The 16,529-nt window shown below is 49.6% G+C and overlaps 1 protein-coding gene across 12 annotated transcripts in view; it reads left to right on the top strand.

The window, feature by feature from the left end:
• HHAT (hedgehog acyltransferase) overlaps positions 1 to 16,529 on the top strand; it is a 300,447-nt gene that overhangs the window by 69,687 nt on the left and 214,231 nt on the right. For 9 of the 12 annotated variants that reach the window (XR_016219599.1, XR_016219600.1, XM_008268452.5 and 6 more), the window contains 2 exons: positions 3,592 to 3,807; positions 12,820 to 12,991. Coding sequence is in view for 10 of the 12 variants with exons in the window: in XM_008268452.5 (XP_008266674.3) it covers positions 3,592 to 3,807; positions 12,820 to 12,991 (388 nt within the window). In the remaining 2 variants the exon portion in view is untranslated. The remainder of the gene's footprint in view (positions 1 to 3,591; positions 3,808 to 12,819; positions 12,992 to 16,529) is intronic. The other 3 variants (XM_051821308.3, XM_070055249.2, XM_070055250.2) reach the window with 1 other exon arrangement.

The raw sequence follows: 16,529 nt of genomic DNA on the forward strand, positions 1-16,529 counted from the left end.
GAGTTCCAGACTCCTAGCATCAGCCTGGACCAGTCCCGACCATTGCAGGCATTTGGGGAGTGAACCAGTGAGTGGAAGATCTCTTTCTGTCACTCTTTCAAATATTTCATAAAAATAAGAGAGGCTCCACTCCAGTGCCGCTTGGGTTGGATTCTCTGTGAGTCCTCAGATGAGGTCCGATGGCGGCAGCGGGCTGCTTCATTGGTGCTGGGCTCAGTGTGAGCCGAGGTTTTGTGTTCATGCTTGTGTGATGTGACAGACACGTGCTGCTTGGCCTGATGAAGTCATCCACGCGTCTGGTGTCGCAGACTAAGATTTTTTTTTATTTTTATTTTTTTTACTTTTTTTAAAATTTTATTTTGTTATTTGTCTTAGAGTGTTCAGTGGCTTGGAAAGAGTTCCGGAGGTGTGCTTTGTGACCGGCAGAAATCCAGGACCCCAGAGCACTGGGGGACGCTGGATTACCAATATGAGGCTATCCGAGTCACGGCACCAATGTTATATCTTAATGTTAGCCGTTGCAAAGCACACTGGACACCGGAGTAAGGGAAAGGGTTTATTGGGGAACACCCTACAGACCGGAGTGAAGGTGCGGCAAAGGAAAAAGGAGAAGGAGACTGTAAGAGAGAAAGACAGAGGAGGGAGAAGAGAGAGGAGAGAAGCCAAGAGAGGCCAAGAGCGCAGGAGAGAAGGGCCAAGAGCCAAGAGCCCAGAGGAGGAGGCTAGAGAGGAACTGAGAGAGCAGGAGATGCAGACTAAGATGTAAAGTCTAAGGATAAGGGCCTGGTTCCTGTGCAGTGGAGGACAGGATTCTGTCCAGGGCTGGCAGTAGAGCTGATGTGTGGATACTGTGTGGAGTTAGAGGAAAGGGTGGATGGACTTGGACTAGGCAAGTGCACCGGGCCCATCAGACCAAGTCAATACAGGATTGAATCCTAGTGACTGAGCTTTGGTTGGCTGAGGAGGGCCTGTAGCCAGTTGACTAATTCATCTGCAAACCATGAGCCAGTGAGGCAGTAGCTGACGGGTTGACTGGGCTGTCACCGATTATGTTTTCTAGATCTCATCTCTGGTTTTCTTTAAATGTTGTCTGTCTGTGTTATTGGCCGGAGATCTCAGAACCTGTCCTATTTTTCAGTCGGGTTTTGTTTTGCTTTGCTATGTTCTTCTTTGCTCAGTCTACTAAGTTCAATTGGTCTAGCAGTTTTCCTTTAAGCAGGTGTGTGGCCTGTCCCTCAAAGCTCCACGTGACAGTGGTGACCTCTGTGTCCCAGTTAGTAAGACCTGGTGGCTCTGAGTGGTGGGCGTCCGACAAGGCTCAGTTCTCTGTGGCTCTTTATTTCTTATCACCCTATGAACATTCCACACACAGACCATCTTGGGATATTTTTGAAAATCTTTTCCTTAGTCACTGTGGGCATAGCACTCCAGTGTTGTCTTTGCTTTTTATTTTATTATAAAAATTTATTTTCACTTGAAAGGCAAAGAGACAGGGCTTCCGTCCTTTGGTTCTCTCCCTAGATGCCTGCACAAGCTAGGGCTGGGCCAAGCAGGGACCCGAGCACTTGAGCTTGACTTGCTACCTCCCCGGGTGTGCATCAGCAAGGAGCAGGAGTCAGAAGCAGAGTTAGCACCTGAGGCCATGTACTTCGATACGTGATGTAGACCTGCAGGGTGCCGTCTCAGCTTGTTCATCGATTTGGGTGGCCACACTTAGGATCGGTGCAATGGGAAAGAGGAGTCAGGCGGCCTGGGCTCTATTCACTATTCGCTGTCTCCTCAGCTCTTGGGGCTGGAGGCAGCCACTTGACTTTGATTTCCACAATTGGAAAACAGTGGCCTAGCTGCTCTAACCTCCTCACGAGGCTGGTCCAAGTGTTGAAAGAGATAGTCTGTGTTCAGTGACGTAGTGAAAATTAGAGAATTTTGAAAGTTCCAGGGCTGGAGTTGTGACATAGTGGGTAAAGCTGCAGCCTGTGATGCCAGGATCCCCATATGGTCTCCGGTTCAAGACCCAGCTGCTCCATTTCTGATCCAGCTCCCTAATAATGGCCTGGGAAAGTAGCGGAAGATTGGCCCATGTGCCTGGGCCCCTGCACCCACATGGGAGACTTGCAAGAATCTCCTGGCTTCGGACCAGCCCAGCTCTAGCCATTGTGCATACTTGGGGAGTGAACCAGCAGATGGAAGATCTCTGTCTCTCCCTCTGTCTCTGTAACTCTGCCTTTCAAATAAATAAATAAATAAATCTTTAAAAATAAATAAATCTTCCAGTATGTTTTGCTATTGTTCAGCTATCTTAATTTTTCTGCCTTCTCGCCAAGGGACTGGAGCTGATACTTTGAGCACAGATGCCAAAAATCTGGACTTAGGAGAAACCATAAGGTAGCAGTGCTGTGTTGGCCAAAGATAATTAATGTCTCAGAGTGGTCAGCCAGATGGTCATTTAAACCAGTGTGCCTAGTTATGGATTTGCCATGAAAATACATTCTCGCCTAACTTTCTGGGGACGTGGCAGGTGTTCAAAACCAAATCTAACTGCATTCAGCATTTCTTCAAGGGTGGTTGGCAGTTACGGTTGTTAGTGGTAGATAAGTGTTCACTTGTCATGGATACTTTTTGGTGGCTTGAACAATGTTGCCGAATGGGGACAGATGCTCAGAGAGCAGCTTGGACGGGCACACGGGATTCTCCTGGTCTGGGCGTCCTCTTCCCCTCTGGGGACTGTTGGTGTCCCAGATGTGAAGTGGAGAATCTGCAGTGTTCTGTGTACGGTCTTGAGAGGCCTTCAAGTATCAAATTCACTCTGTCCTCCTTTGACCCAGTTCTATATCTTGTATATATTTCCATAGATTGTGTTTTTTTTGTTAAAAAAACAGTATATACCTATTGCAGAAGACATGGTAACTATAGGAAAATGCAAGGATTATAAATTGATCAATAATTTTGCTCCCTCCAGCACTGGCACTTGATCATATTTCCTTAGGTCCATGCATGTTTGGGTACCTGCTTGTGATTTCTTGTTTTGTCTTGGGCTGTGGTTGCAGTTTTACACACCTACCTTCTGTGTGAGGATTTAAACACATCCAGGGCAGGGAGAGACTGTATCTTTTGCCTGTGAAGTTTGTTTGGCAAATGGTACTCAACTAACATGGAGCCAAATTAATAACCAAAGAGCAAAATGAAAAATGCTCCAGAGACGGAGGTCCCATGTGACACTTGTAAGTGCCTCTTTGTCTTAGAAGTGTCGCAGGAGCTGTCAGGGTATCCATCGGCTGCAGCCGAGCTCCGTGCTATCCCCTAGATGCATCCGATAGGTGTGCATCCAGGGGAACCACCTTTTCGCTGCATCAGGCCTGGTGCTAAGTGGAGGATGATGTTGGAGGTGCTGTTTCTACCGCTCGCTGATCGCTTGCTTGGATTTCCACTGGGACTTACTTGATGTTCATTGGTGCGTATGGCTGCTCTACCCCAGGAAGACAGCCCCTTCCCAGGGGCCCCTGGTCCTCTCAGAGAGGTGGCCGTGCTGGCCGGCGCCTGTGTTGGGACTGCATGCCACTCAGAGGGTGTTCTCTGCTTCTGGTTTTGCAGAGAAGATGGTATGAGTCAGAAAGCGAGTTCTACTTGCTGCAGTTCACGCTGACCGTTCGCTGCCTGTGCTACACCAGCTTCAGCCTCGAGTTCTGCTGGCAGCAGCTGCCCGCGGCTCGGGCCTCCTACTCCTTGCCCTGGATGCTGGCCTACGTCTTCTACTACCCCGTCTTCCACAACGGGCCCATCCTCAGCTTCCCGGAGTTCATCCAACAGGTAGAGTGGGCTGGGCGCCGGTGGTCCGTAGAGTCGGCCTCTGTCCTTGTCCCTGCGGATTTATGATTTGTTACCTGGAGCTGTTATGTAGTGGTTGGGGGTATTTTGGGGAAATCAGTCTTCACAATGAAGGCTGACCTGTCTCATGTATGAGTGGACTTCAAAAAGTTTGTGGAAAATGGAATTAAAAGACAAGATCATTTTGCTGCCAAAAGTTGTTGACATCTGTGAATAGATTTTTCAGTCTGCGTTTCCATGCACTTGGAAGGATGCCCCTATGGTAGCTCCAGGGGCCCCCACTCTGCTTCTCAGTGGACCGCAGCAACCAGGGTTAAAGGCCAGAGCGTGCGAGGGATTCGGCCTCTGAGTGAAGGCCCAGGGAAGAAAGAATGCGATTGTGACAGTATTCCTTGCAAAAGGAGGACGACAAACCATCTGTACTGTTTAGAAGATGGTCTCTCTGCCTCACTGTCCACAAGCCATGCTGTGACCCAGGGAGCGCTGGGTTGACCTGGATGAGGAACAGCAGAGTCCCGGAAAACGTGAAGGCAGGGGTGCATTTTCAGGGCCCTGCTTGCCTTCCGCTGACAGCATCCTCGTCTGGAATGCACAGGAAGCTGCCTCTGTGGCCCCACTTGGCTTGTCCCCTGTGTAGGACTTCACACACGCACACGCACACGCGTGTACACACACACCCTTGCATGCACACAACTGTCACTCAGTGCAGGGCCTGCAGCAGTATTGCTCCTTCCTGGGGTTCAACATGAAAGCTGTGCCTTTGAAAAGGAGGCGCATTCTAGAAACACCTTACTTTGTCTTAAAAACCCACCAGGTTATGTATTGGATTCAGCAGTATATTTATGCATGCCAACGATAGCATGATACTCACACTGCCAGGGGAAGCATAGAACATTCCTTCCATAGAGAGATGGGTGTTCTTGACAGGTGTGTGTTAGTGTGTGGTTTCTCACATCTCACTTGGGATTCCATGGGATAATTCTTTTGTCATGAAGTGACTTCAGGAACACGTTTGAAATTACGGTGTTGAAGGCGGAGGTGGTTTAGTGATGGCAGCTGAACTTGTAATTCGGCAGAAGAGCGGGCCTGGGGTGGGCTAGGCCCGCCATACTTCATCTCTTCTGCGGTCTTCTAGCCATTGTGAGTATTGAGCTCTTCCTGGTTTTCCAGCCAACAGCTTTCGGATTAAACAGCCCTCTCCTCTCCTGAGGACAGAAAGTCATTTTCATGGAAACAGTTAAATCTATCAGGGAGAATCAAATTCTTTTCCCAACTCATTCTTACTGAAAGGGGTTTGTACTTTATTATGCTGTGAAATGGATTTTTAAAAAATTCTCTTCTTTCAAATGGCACCCTTCAGGGCTAGCAGAAGTATCAGAGGTCTCTGGTTAGGGTCCTGCGACTGTCCACACTGACAAGATTGCTCTGAGATGATTGGGTCACCTAAATCCTTAACCACGGCTGTCATCCCCTGAAGTCTCAGCCTAGGGAAGAAAAGGGACTTCCTATAGGGCTGGGTGTGGAGACTCTGGGCCCCCTTTGTCTTACCCCTCCCTCTCTTAACCCCTTCCAAGGCGGCAGCAAGGGACTTGGAAAAGCAAATCGCTGTCTTTCTGTATGGTCTGAGAACACTCACAGAAAAGTCAGCCTACGAAAGGAAAACTGCTCGGTCAGCCACAGACAAAGCCAGGACGTTCCCACAATGCCGAGGGTGCCTGTGGGGTGCTTGCCTCTGTGGGCAAGAGGGGTTTAAGAGGGGAGGTTTGAGCAAGAAGGTAATCTCTTAGAGTGAAAGGGTTCCTTGTCACTTCGGAGAGGCCAGGGAGGGAAGGGCTAGGAGGGGAGGAGGTGCCCGCTGGAGGAACTGATAAGCAAGGCTGGCTCTGGAGGAGCCCTTGAGTGAATGAATGCATGCAGCACCTGCGGCTGTGAAGACTGGCAATGAAATTCACCTTCGCTCTGGGACTGTCTGGTCAATGCAGAAAAGCTGCTCAGAGCAGGAGGATGAGGCGGCACCACCAGGGGGCAGCAGAGCCCCACCGTGGAAAGCAACCCACGGGAAAAGCGGTGTCCAATCGGGAATCTGCAAACTCCTGATGCTAAAATGACAATATAAGGTGCACCCCTGAGGATGGTACCTTATTCAGTTTTTCTAGCTTGTAAATCTCCAAGTTATAGATGTCCTGTAATGTAATGCAGGAGAAATTTGTGCACATTAATCTTGGATGGGCAGAAATTTTTTTGTTTTTTTGACAGGCAGAGTGGACAGTGAGAGAGAGACAGAGAGAAAGGTCTTCCTTTGCTGTTGGTTCACCCTCCAATGGCCGCTATGGCTGGCGCGCTGCAGCCAGTGCACCGCGCTGATCTGAAGCCAGGAACCAGGTGCTTCTCCCTGTCTCCCATGTGGTGCAGAGTCCAAGGACCTGGGCCATCCTCCACTGCACTCCCGGGCCACAGCAGAGAGCTGGCCTGGAAGAGGAGCAACCGGGACAGAATCCGGCGCCCCGACTGGGACTAGAACCTGGGGTAACAGCACTGCAAGGCGGAGGATTAGCCTAGTGAGCCACGGCGCGGGCCTGGATGGGCAGAAATTTTAAAAGGTCTCTATGCCTTAGCTTGAAGACTGGTTCTCTTTCTTCGTTAGGGAGAAACATAGAGAGATTGAGAGAACACGCATACTCCCACCTGTTGGCTCACTCCCCCAAGTGCCTGCAATGGCCAGGAGTGGGTCCAGCCAAAGTTGGGAGCCAGGAGCTCGATCCAGGTCTCCTCCACGTGGGTGGCAGGAACCCAGCTACTTGAGCCAGGACTGCTGCCTCCCAGGGTCTGCATTGCTAGGAAGTGGGGTCCGGAGCTGGAGCTGGGAATCCCCAAATGCCTTTTAGGCCATTTCTAAGGGCATTTGGGGTTTCAGGAGCGTGGACTCCATTTTTTTCTCCCATGAATCTGGGCTGGGTGAGGCAGGAATCCAGAGGTTCTAGGGCAGGGTGAGGTGTGCTGTTCCTTTGCAGAGCTGAGGGCCTGGGGCGGCTCTGCCTTCCTTTGAACTGATTGACTTGCTGGGGCTAGCTTGTGGGGTGGTGGTGCAGGAGAGGGCCACAGTAGAGAGCTGGCCTGGAAGAGGGGTAACCGAGACAGAATCCGGCGCCCCGACCGGGACTAGAACCCAGAGTGCCGGTGCCACAAGGTGGAGGATTAGCCACGGCGCCAGCCTCAGAATTGCTTTTCACAGTTCGCATCATTCCTGTGCCTCCCCAAGCCCTGCACACACTTCACAGTGGAGGGGAAGAGGGGCATGTAGAACGTGGTTGGGTGGCCCAGGCACACTGACATGGTGTGACCATAGCGAGAGGATGGTGTGTGGCCTGGTGCACAGGCAGGGCTGCAGGGCCCATGGTGGTGGTTTTAGGCCAGCAGCGTTGACTGTGGACCCCACCTGCTGTGTGGGACCCATCACTGCGTGTTAACCTGTGTGGCCTGGGGGGAGGGGCCGTGGGGTCTGATGGGGGGTAATTTGCAAGGAGCAGGGGTGTAGCCAGTGAACACAGAATGGAAGAGCCCCCGCAATGAAGGGAAAGACTGCGGCTGCACGGCCCCAGCCCACGCCTGAGAAGCAGGGTGTTAGTGGCAGAGCCGGTGCTGTTGGATAATTGGCTCTGGGTAAGGCTTTTGTTGGGTGCTCTCAAGCATCTGTATCATTAGTGTGTGAGGGAAAAGAACCTTTCATCTTGGAGAACTGTCATCGCTAATCATCAGAACCTCTTTGAGGGGAAAAAGACTTCGATATTCCTTTTTATGCAATTTGCATGAAATGAGGCTGTAAAATGTAATGTGCTTTAAAATGCACTTTGCAGATGAGTTAATGTGTATTTTTTTTTTTAGTGGAGTCTGAACTTGACTTTCCCCTGATGGTAATTTCCAGTAGTCTTAAGGTTGGCGATCCCCTAGGTTTGGAATATCTCGGATGAAGTTCTTTGCATGCAGGCAAGAGCAGCCTGGCTTGCTCGGAGAGCTGCGTGTAGTGTGTCTGTACTTCTGGCCTCATCAATGGGCCAGACGCTGAGATTCTGAAATAAAAGGGAATCAATGAGATCGAAGGTGTAAGTGGATGGTGGTCATGAGCCCACCCTGCAGAAAGGCCAATTGCTCTTTTTTTGATTTGGATGGTTTTGAGCAGATGGGAGTAGAATGAAAAGCTGGATTGCTTTCTTCCTCTTGCATTTATCTGTGCAGTTAAGGAGTGTGTCTCTTGCTTGGAGTGAGGAGGCTTCTAGCATCAGAAAGAGTATTGCAAGGGAAAGTCCAGCCTGTCTGGTCCTGCCGCAGCATGTCGTGACGTCGTGAACGTGGCAGGGAAGGTTTGCTCTGCGGAAAGAAGTTGGTCGCTTTTTGGAAGCCAATCAGTTACCTTGCTGCTCTTCTTTTTTTATTTGGCAGGTAGAGTTATAGACAGAGAAACAGAAAGGTCTTCCTTCCGTTGGTTCACCCCCCAAGTGGCTGCCACGGCCGGCGCTGCACCGATCCGAAGCCAGGAGCCAGGTGCTTTTCCTGGTCTCCCATGCGGGTGCATGGCACTTGAGCCATCCTCCACTGCCTTCCCGGGCCACAGCAAAGAGCTGGACTGGAAGAGGAGCAGCCGGGACTAGAACCCGGCGCCCATATGGGATGCCAGCGTCATAGGCGGAGGATTAACCAAGTGAGCCATGGTGCCGGTCCCTATTATTGTTCTTGACGATGGACATTTGCGTCATCTCGGACTGCACTTGGTTTGAGGAGGAAAAGGAGGCCTCGAATTGGCCTTGGGGTGTGGCTGCCTGGAGCTGGGAGGGGACCAGGTGGACCTGTTTTCCTGATTGCCCCGCAGGGCTCTCAGCTCCAGCTTCACCCTGGTTTCCCTCTGCTCCAGCTGTTGTCCCCACTCTCGGGGAAGGGGGTGTGCACCAGCGGTGCTCTGAAGCCTCGGGTGCAAGTGTGAGCTTGAGGGGCTCGAACCTGGGGCAGGCCAGCTGTGTGCCCGGTTGCTTATTCAGCGAACAAGACGTTCAGGTGTGCGATGATTCTCTTCTGCCAACACTGTTCTGAGGCCTTGACCACGTTCAGCCAACCTGCTTCTCTCCGAGTGTGGGCATCCAGGAAAGGCCCAGCTGTTGATCAGGAATGATGCTGGGGCCTCTTCCTGCCTTGGCCTTGTCGCTGCCTCAGTGGGAACTCTTGGGCTCACCCCAGATTCGCGGGTGCATGTGTCATGGCCCATTTTTGGGCTGCTGTGACACAGTACCATATTCTGAGTGGATTGTAACCAGCACAGACGCCACACGGTTCTGGAGGCCGGCGGGTCCAGTGCCAGAGCGGCAGTGGAGAGGAAGGACCCAGGTCCCGGCTTGCAGACCAGCACCTTCTCGCTGTGTCCTTGCGTGGTGGCAGGGACTGGCCAGCTCTCTGAGGTCTTTATGTCCCCTTAACCATGCCCAGCAGACACGGATGTGCGGACCATTGCCCTGCGGGCATCCCCGTTTCCTTATTTGTCAATGGTTGTTTGGTCACGAAGAATTTGCTTTTGAGAGTTGGAATGGGGATGAGAGTGAACACAGAGGGAGTCGGTGTGTCGCTAGGAGCAGTGAGGAGTGAGATGGAGAGGAAAGAAGACAAAGATTCGTATGAACAGGAGAACCAAAGTCCTGCCTGTAGGAGATGCTGCACTTCCTGGTGGAAGTGCTGATGGGGGCATTTTTGAGAGGGTGCAGAAACGGGGGCCATGATTTTCATGATGCTGTAAGGTTGCCTTCCCTGCTCCACGTTGGGGTGGATGTTGTGGCAGGGCAGGTTAAACGGCTGCGTGGACATCTGTGCTCCATGTCGGCGCCTGCGAGCGAGTCCCAGCTCGGATGCTGCTTTTTATTCTACTTTAAAGATTTATTTATTTATTTGAAAGAGTTACACAGAGAAAGGAAGAGACCGAGATCTTCCGTCTGCTGGTTCATTCCCCAGATGGCTGCAACAGCTGGGGCTGGGCCAAGCAGAAGCCAGGAACTTCTCATCGTTCTCTCCCACATGGGTGGCAGGGGCCTGGCACTTGGGCTGTCTTCTGTTTTCCCAGGCACATTATCATAGAGCGGGATCAGAAGCGGAGCAGCCAAGTCTTGAACCCGTGTCCACATGGGATACTGGTGTCAAAGGCGATGGCTTTACTTGCAACACTACAACGCCAGCTCCTATCTCATCTTCTGATCCAGCTTCCTGCTAATGCACCTGGGAGGCAGATGATAGCCCAAGTTCGTGAGTCCCTGGCATCCACGTGGGAGACCTGGATGAAGCTCCTGGCTTCAGCCTGGCCCTGCCCCAACTATTGTTGGGAGAGTAAACCAGAGTGTGGGAGATTCTTGTTCATATTCATATTCTCTCTCTCTCATTCCCCTTCCAAATAATAAAGAGATAAATACATCTTTTTAAAAATCCATTTTAATTGTCAAAGAACTAAAATCTCACCATCCAATGTTCACCACTGTTGTCATTTTTCTAACCTGTCGTCATTATTATTTTTTTAGGATTGTATTTATTTATTTGAGAGGTAGAGTTACAGACAATGAGAGACAGAGCAATAGAGCGAGAGAGAGAGAGAGAAAGGTCTTCCTTCTGTTGGTTCACTCCCCAAATGGCTGCAATTGCCGGAACTGCGCTGATCCGAAGCCAGGAGCTAGGTGTTTCTTCCCGGTCTCCCATGTGGGTGCAGGGGCCCAAGCACTCGGGCCATCTTCCACTGATTTCCCAGGCCATAGCAGAGAGCTGAACTGGAAGAGGAGCAACTGGGACTAGAACCGGTGCCCATATGTGATGCCGGCGCCACAGGCGGAGGATTAATCTGCGCCACAGCGCTGGCCCCACCTGTCATTTTTTGCACGTGAACATAGTTTTCATGACTACGTAGTATTGAGGGGCACTTGATGCATTTACCCAATCCCCTACTGTTGGACATCTGTTAGTTCCTTTTTTGTCCTCTCTGCGTCTCAGTGGCACGGAGGACACGGATGCGCTGGCAGGCGGGTGTTTGTGCACTGAGGATTCTGAGATCCCCTCGCTGGCCGAGTCTCTGCCATGGGCTTTGTAGGGTCTTTAAGAGCGTGCATGCAGGCTTGGGGTGGAGATTCTCCGTGCAGGCTGAGGGAGGGATCTGTGTTGTCACTGTCGTGCAGCCTGGCCGTGGTCAGTACAAGTCCAATTCTCCTTCTTGAGGACCCCTCCTCAAGCTGTGCTTCCTGTCAGAACTGCCAGACGAGTCCTCCAAGCACTTACGTCGTTCGCTGGGCAAAACATCTTCTTGGGGTGGGCAGACAGAGGTGAACTCAAGAAAAAAAAATTCCTGTTAATTTGATCAATTCACATTTAAAAAATGACCCAAGGAGTTTGGGCATATCTGCCCGTGTTAGCTGCTTCTTTGAAATACCCAAGAAGAGCAGTTTAGGAGGGAAGATTGATTTCAGCTTACGGTTTGGAAGTTCACAGTCCAGGATCAGGCAGCCCCACGGGTTCAGGCACTGGGGAGGCGGGAGGAGCAGAGACCCGGGGCATGCTGCCGCTGCTGCCGTCTCCATGGTCTCCCCTCCTGATCCAGCCTGACTCGATCATGGCTCCACCCTGCCTTCCTAATCCCATACAGTCACTTCCCGAAGCTCCCACCTTCAGGCGCCTTAATCGGCTCACGTCTCTACCCTTATCCATCAGCCGTTAAGCCATTCATTGTTAGTGGAAGGCTTTGGGCTTTAAGTGTCTGCATGAGCTTGAAGAGAATAACTGCAGCCAGCGAGAGGGCAGAAGGCAGAAAGTCGTGTGTGTAACTTCCGCCCGAACGTCCCAACCTGGCTTCTCAGTGCAGCAGGACAGTGTGAGAGAGTGCGAGGACGTGGTTTCAGAAAACAGAATGAAGCCAGTGCCCTGGGGGGTGGCAGCCCCTTCCCTTCCAAGAGCAGTGCCTGCCACTCCTTGCTGCAGCGGCACCCGCTCACCACCCTTCCCAGAGTTTACTTGGTGTCAAACAGGGAATTGGGTCCGTTTCCATCACCACCCAGGGTTTGTGGATGAAGCCTCATCGCTGAGCCCAGCTTCCCTCTGCATGTGCACGCGGCCTCAGGAAACCTTGCCCTTGTAAGATCCAGAAAATGACGCCTTCTCTACTAACTTTCTCTGTCTAGTGGCGTAGGGATGAAATTGCATTTACTTCAAGTTTCATAGCGTGTTTGTGAATTCTGGAGTTTCTGCGTTTTAAGTTACGATGCATCGCTCAAGAGCAGGCAGTGAGGTGAGGCCACAGAACCAGGCAGCTTTGGCGGAACTTGCTTTTGTTTGTATTGCCCATATACATCGACTGTGTTATCCATAGTTGCTATCTGTGCCTCCCTCACCTTTGATGATCTGACCTGGCTCCTAACGCTGCCCTGTGGCTGGTCGTGTGGGATGCCACGAGGCAGGAATGTGAAGGAGATACGCTTAGCAGGAGCAAGATGATCCCATATTAACTTCTGATTCTCCAGTGCTTTTACTAAACCAGCTGCTGAATGGGTCATGTACTTTATCATATTGGGTCATTGCAACAGTTTTTGCTCTTTACATATGAGGAAACCAAGACTGAGTTAAGTGACTTGCTCAGGATCACACAGCACATGTTGTTTGCTAGAATCTTTCGGTGTTTTGGCTGTTAAAGTGCTCAGCTTCCTAAGCAGGACACTTGCCGCTGTTTGTGTTGACTGTGCCTTGTTTCAAAAGTGTCTTGGGGTTCCTGGCAGTAGTGAGCTGCTGGACCAGCCCTGTTCTTACTTGGGACAGTTTTGAGCTCAGGTAATACTTTTTCTCTCAACAATATTGAGTGTTCCCAAGTCCAATTGGATGGCCCCTGTGTTGGTAGACAGTCCTAACATTTGTGAGAAGTTTATTAAAAACACTGGGGGGCCTGGAAGGTTTGCACAGTGAGATGCGATCGGACTTCTTTTGTTTCCACTGCAGATGCAGCAGCAAGAGCTCTGCTCCCTGAAGACCCGCCTCTGCATCCTGGGGCGGGGCCTGAGCCGCCTCGTCTGCTGGTGGGGGCTGGCTGAGCTGATGGCCCGCCTCATGTACATGCACGCCATCTACGGCAGCATCCCCCTCCTGGGGGCCGTCTCCTGTTGGACCTTAGGTAAGTGGGGAGAGCGTCATCTGTAGGGCAAACACCAAGGGTCGGCTGCAGAGTGAGGCTGAACCTGGGGTAGTGGGAGACACAGTAGCCTGGAGCGCACCCCAGCCTCTCCTACCCCCAGCTCTTTAAAAGCCTTCTTCATCTTGGGTCCAGGAGTGCGCCTGGTGAGGAGCCTGGCTGATGCAGGTGAGGGCTGTCTTTTGTGGTCTGGGGACCAAGGGTGGTGGTGATCCCGCCTCATGCTTGAATCCTACTGAGCTTAGCCAGGTCCTTCTCATGTATGGCCGGTGTTGCACTTGTACTTAGAGGGTAGGAGTTGCTGGGCTCAGCCTTGGAGTCTGTTCAAAGAGGTAATAACCCAAAGTGGAATTTTTCTGCAGTCTGCCTTTGTCCTTTTGTGTAAGGCCTAAAGGAAAGAATTGGATCTTTGGAGTCAGACAAGCATTGGTTTAAATCCCAGCTCCACCGGCCCTCAGTGGGTGAAGTTGGTGGCTTATTAAAATTAGTCATTTGTAAAATGAGACCGACCCGTTTTGAGAATAAGTGAAGTGATGCACATCAAGGGTGTGGCTGATGAAGTGTCTGGTAGATAGGCTGGATGGGTGTGTGTGTGTGCGTGCGTGTGTGTGCATGTGCGTGTGTTTCCCACCGTCGCTCCCTTTCCTACCTCTCCTTTTCTCCCCGTCTGCGTCGAGACAGGCTGAAGACTCATTTCCTCAGCAGGGCACGGTCCCCAGTGCAAGATTTGACTGTGGCCAAACCTGCAGAGGCCGTCCCCGTTCTGAACTCTGCCTCCTCTCCTCCTGATTCTCTCTGCTTTCCAGAACTTCTTGCATCCCCTTTCGTGGCTGGATGCAGCCTGGCCTGACCGCCAACCTGTGGTTCCAGTGGGAAACGTGTGATCTTCTGGCGTTAAGCTGTTCGCTTCAAGGGCAGGAGTTCAAGCCTGACTCCTCATCTGTGCGGTGGTTTATAGAACCTTTTGAAAATCTTGATTATCCTTGGTATCGCCAGTGCTTATTTAGAATGTTCCAAGCAAGAAGACTTTCAGGATCAAAAAACAAAAACGAAAAAGCCGCGCTGTTTTCATAATCTCTTCTTCCTGAACAAATCTTTGTCTTTGAATAGTGGGAGTGACCGATATTGTAAGGTTTGACTGAAGTGACCAGACATATAGAACAGGATTAAATGATGGCTTATACAAAATCAGATCTCAGTTTTTATGGCATCCAGATTAGGGGGCCATTTTAGCTGAAGTGTTTTTAGTGATGAGTAACGAAAGACACAACTCAAAATGGGGCTTAAACAGTAGGAAAAGTTCTATAACAGTGACACCGCAGATCAGCACTAGGGCTGGCAAACCTGGCCACTCAGAGTTGCCAGTGATCCGTCAGTGAGCTTCCCCCCCTCCCCTTCAGCTTAAGAACCAGCCAGAATCCCTGAAGCCTTCATTTGTACCCCAACCCCATCGGCTTCTGACCCTCTCTTACAAGATAACCTGGTTTTTGTGCTTATCATTCTCTTCTTTTTCATTGTATTGTATCGCAGATGAATTCCTAAAATTGCGTATTTTAAGATCTCTTCATATCAAGGATTTCCTACTTGGCCTGTTCTTGAGCATCTTGATTTCTTTTTGGCTGAACACGAAGGTTTTGAGAAGCGTTTGTGTGGATCGATGTAGCCCCGTCCGCTTGTCTTCCCCGGGGGAGGGCATTCCGGTGCATCCTTGGTCCCAGGTTGCCTTCCGTTCTGCAAACAGGAGAGCATGCGCGTCTTTCCCGGGGCGCTGCTCTTCCGTGGAATGCCATTTCTCTGAGCTTTTTGGAGCTGTTATGCAAGTTTCCCTGTGCCAATAATTTTTGGCACATGACTCAGCAAAAAAAAAAAAAAATTGTGTGTGCGTGTGTAAATTCTCAGAAGGTAATACTTTAATCCACTGGCAATGTACCCTGATAGTTTATTTTATCTTCCATATTATTTTATTTGAAAATGCTGGTTGCAAACCACTAAATTGGGTATTACTAGAGTTCCTAAAACACTGCTCTGCTCTGATGTATACTTGAATACTTAGAAATAGAATTGCGGAATTATGGGCAATATGCATCTTAAGAATTACAAGGTACTGTCACGTTATTGCTTAAGTTGGTTGAAACCATTCATGCTCCTCTGGGAAGTATGAGTTTGTTCCTTGAAAGCCTCATCAACATCCGATACTGATTTTCAGTATTGAAAATCTAGTGGGCATGAGTTGTATATCATGGTTCTAATTTGCATTTTCCCAATCACTAATAAGTTTGAACATCCTTTTATAGGTTCACAGGACATTGATAGATCATTTTCAGGGATATAAATGTGACAAACTCACTCATTTTACTATTGGGATTTTTACTTTTTTACTTCTGGAGTCATAGGGGGGTTAGTTATTCTGTATTACCATATATATATTTAGTTTCTGTGTTGCAAATATATTTTTTAAAGATTTATTTATTTGAAAGGCAGAGTTATAAAAAGAGAGGGAGAAAGAGATAGAGATCTTCCATCTGCTGGTTCACTCTCCAAATGACCACAACAGCCAGGACTGGGCCAGGCTGAAGCCAGGAGCTTCATCAGGGTCTCCCATGTGGGTGCACAGGCCCAAGCACTTGGGCCATCTTTGGCTGCTAGCCCAGGTACATTGGCAGGGAGCTGGATTGGAAGTGGAGCAGCCAGGACTTGAACAAGTTCCCATCTGAGTTGCCAGTGTTGCAGGTGGCAGCTTAACTTGCTGTGCCGCAGCACCAGGCCCTGTTACAAATATTAATGTCTTCTTCAGGTTTGTGGCTTGACTTTCAATGTTTTTTTAAATGTCTTTGTGAATAGGATTTAGTGTAGCTGTGTATATGGTTCCAATTTTAGTATATGCACTGCCACAGTGAGCACATGTAGCTGCATCTATAAATTTTCCTTTATGGTTTGTACTTTATTCTCTTCTGTTTTCTTCTAAAACTTTTAATGATAGAAAAAATCTGTTACTATGTGCATTTGCATTGTAGAAAATTAAAATATCCAGATCATTTGTGCTTTAAAACTGGAAATATTGCATTACCATTTGCTCTGAGAGGACTGGATAAAATCTCGAGTACAATTTATATACTGGAGATCTTATCCCCATGGTTCTCCAGGCACACATTTAAGGTTTTCCCCCAGATGAACTTATATTTTACAAATATATTTCAAAGAATTGGTACAAAGTGGAAATAAAACGTGAGTTTATTTTGGTGCAGAAAAAAATTAAAATCCATGCATACAGGGGATCTGTAAAAGTTAATGGAAATTCATGTTATCCAAAAATTATGCATAGATTTCCTTGTATGAATATGTAATCTCATAACCTGAGATTTATTGTCTCTACACTTCCATGTTACTAACTTTTTTTCTCACTTGATGCCTAGACAATAGGCATATTTTGCCAGTTGACCCCAAATATCCTTTCTACTGGATTGGCCAAGCTAATACCCACGCTGGGACCACACGTGTTCTCTAGCTGTTTTGTCCCTTA

The sequence above is a fragment of the Oryctolagus cuniculus genome, chromosome 13 (genome assembly GCF_051225735.1).
Source record: "Oryctolagus cuniculus isolate XC-2025 breed Fujian yellow rabbit chromosome 13, ASM5122573v1, whole genome shotgun sequence".
NCBI classification, from domain to species: domain Eukaryota; kingdom Metazoa; phylum Chordata; class Mammalia; order Lagomorpha; family Leporidae; genus Oryctolagus; species Oryctolagus cuniculus.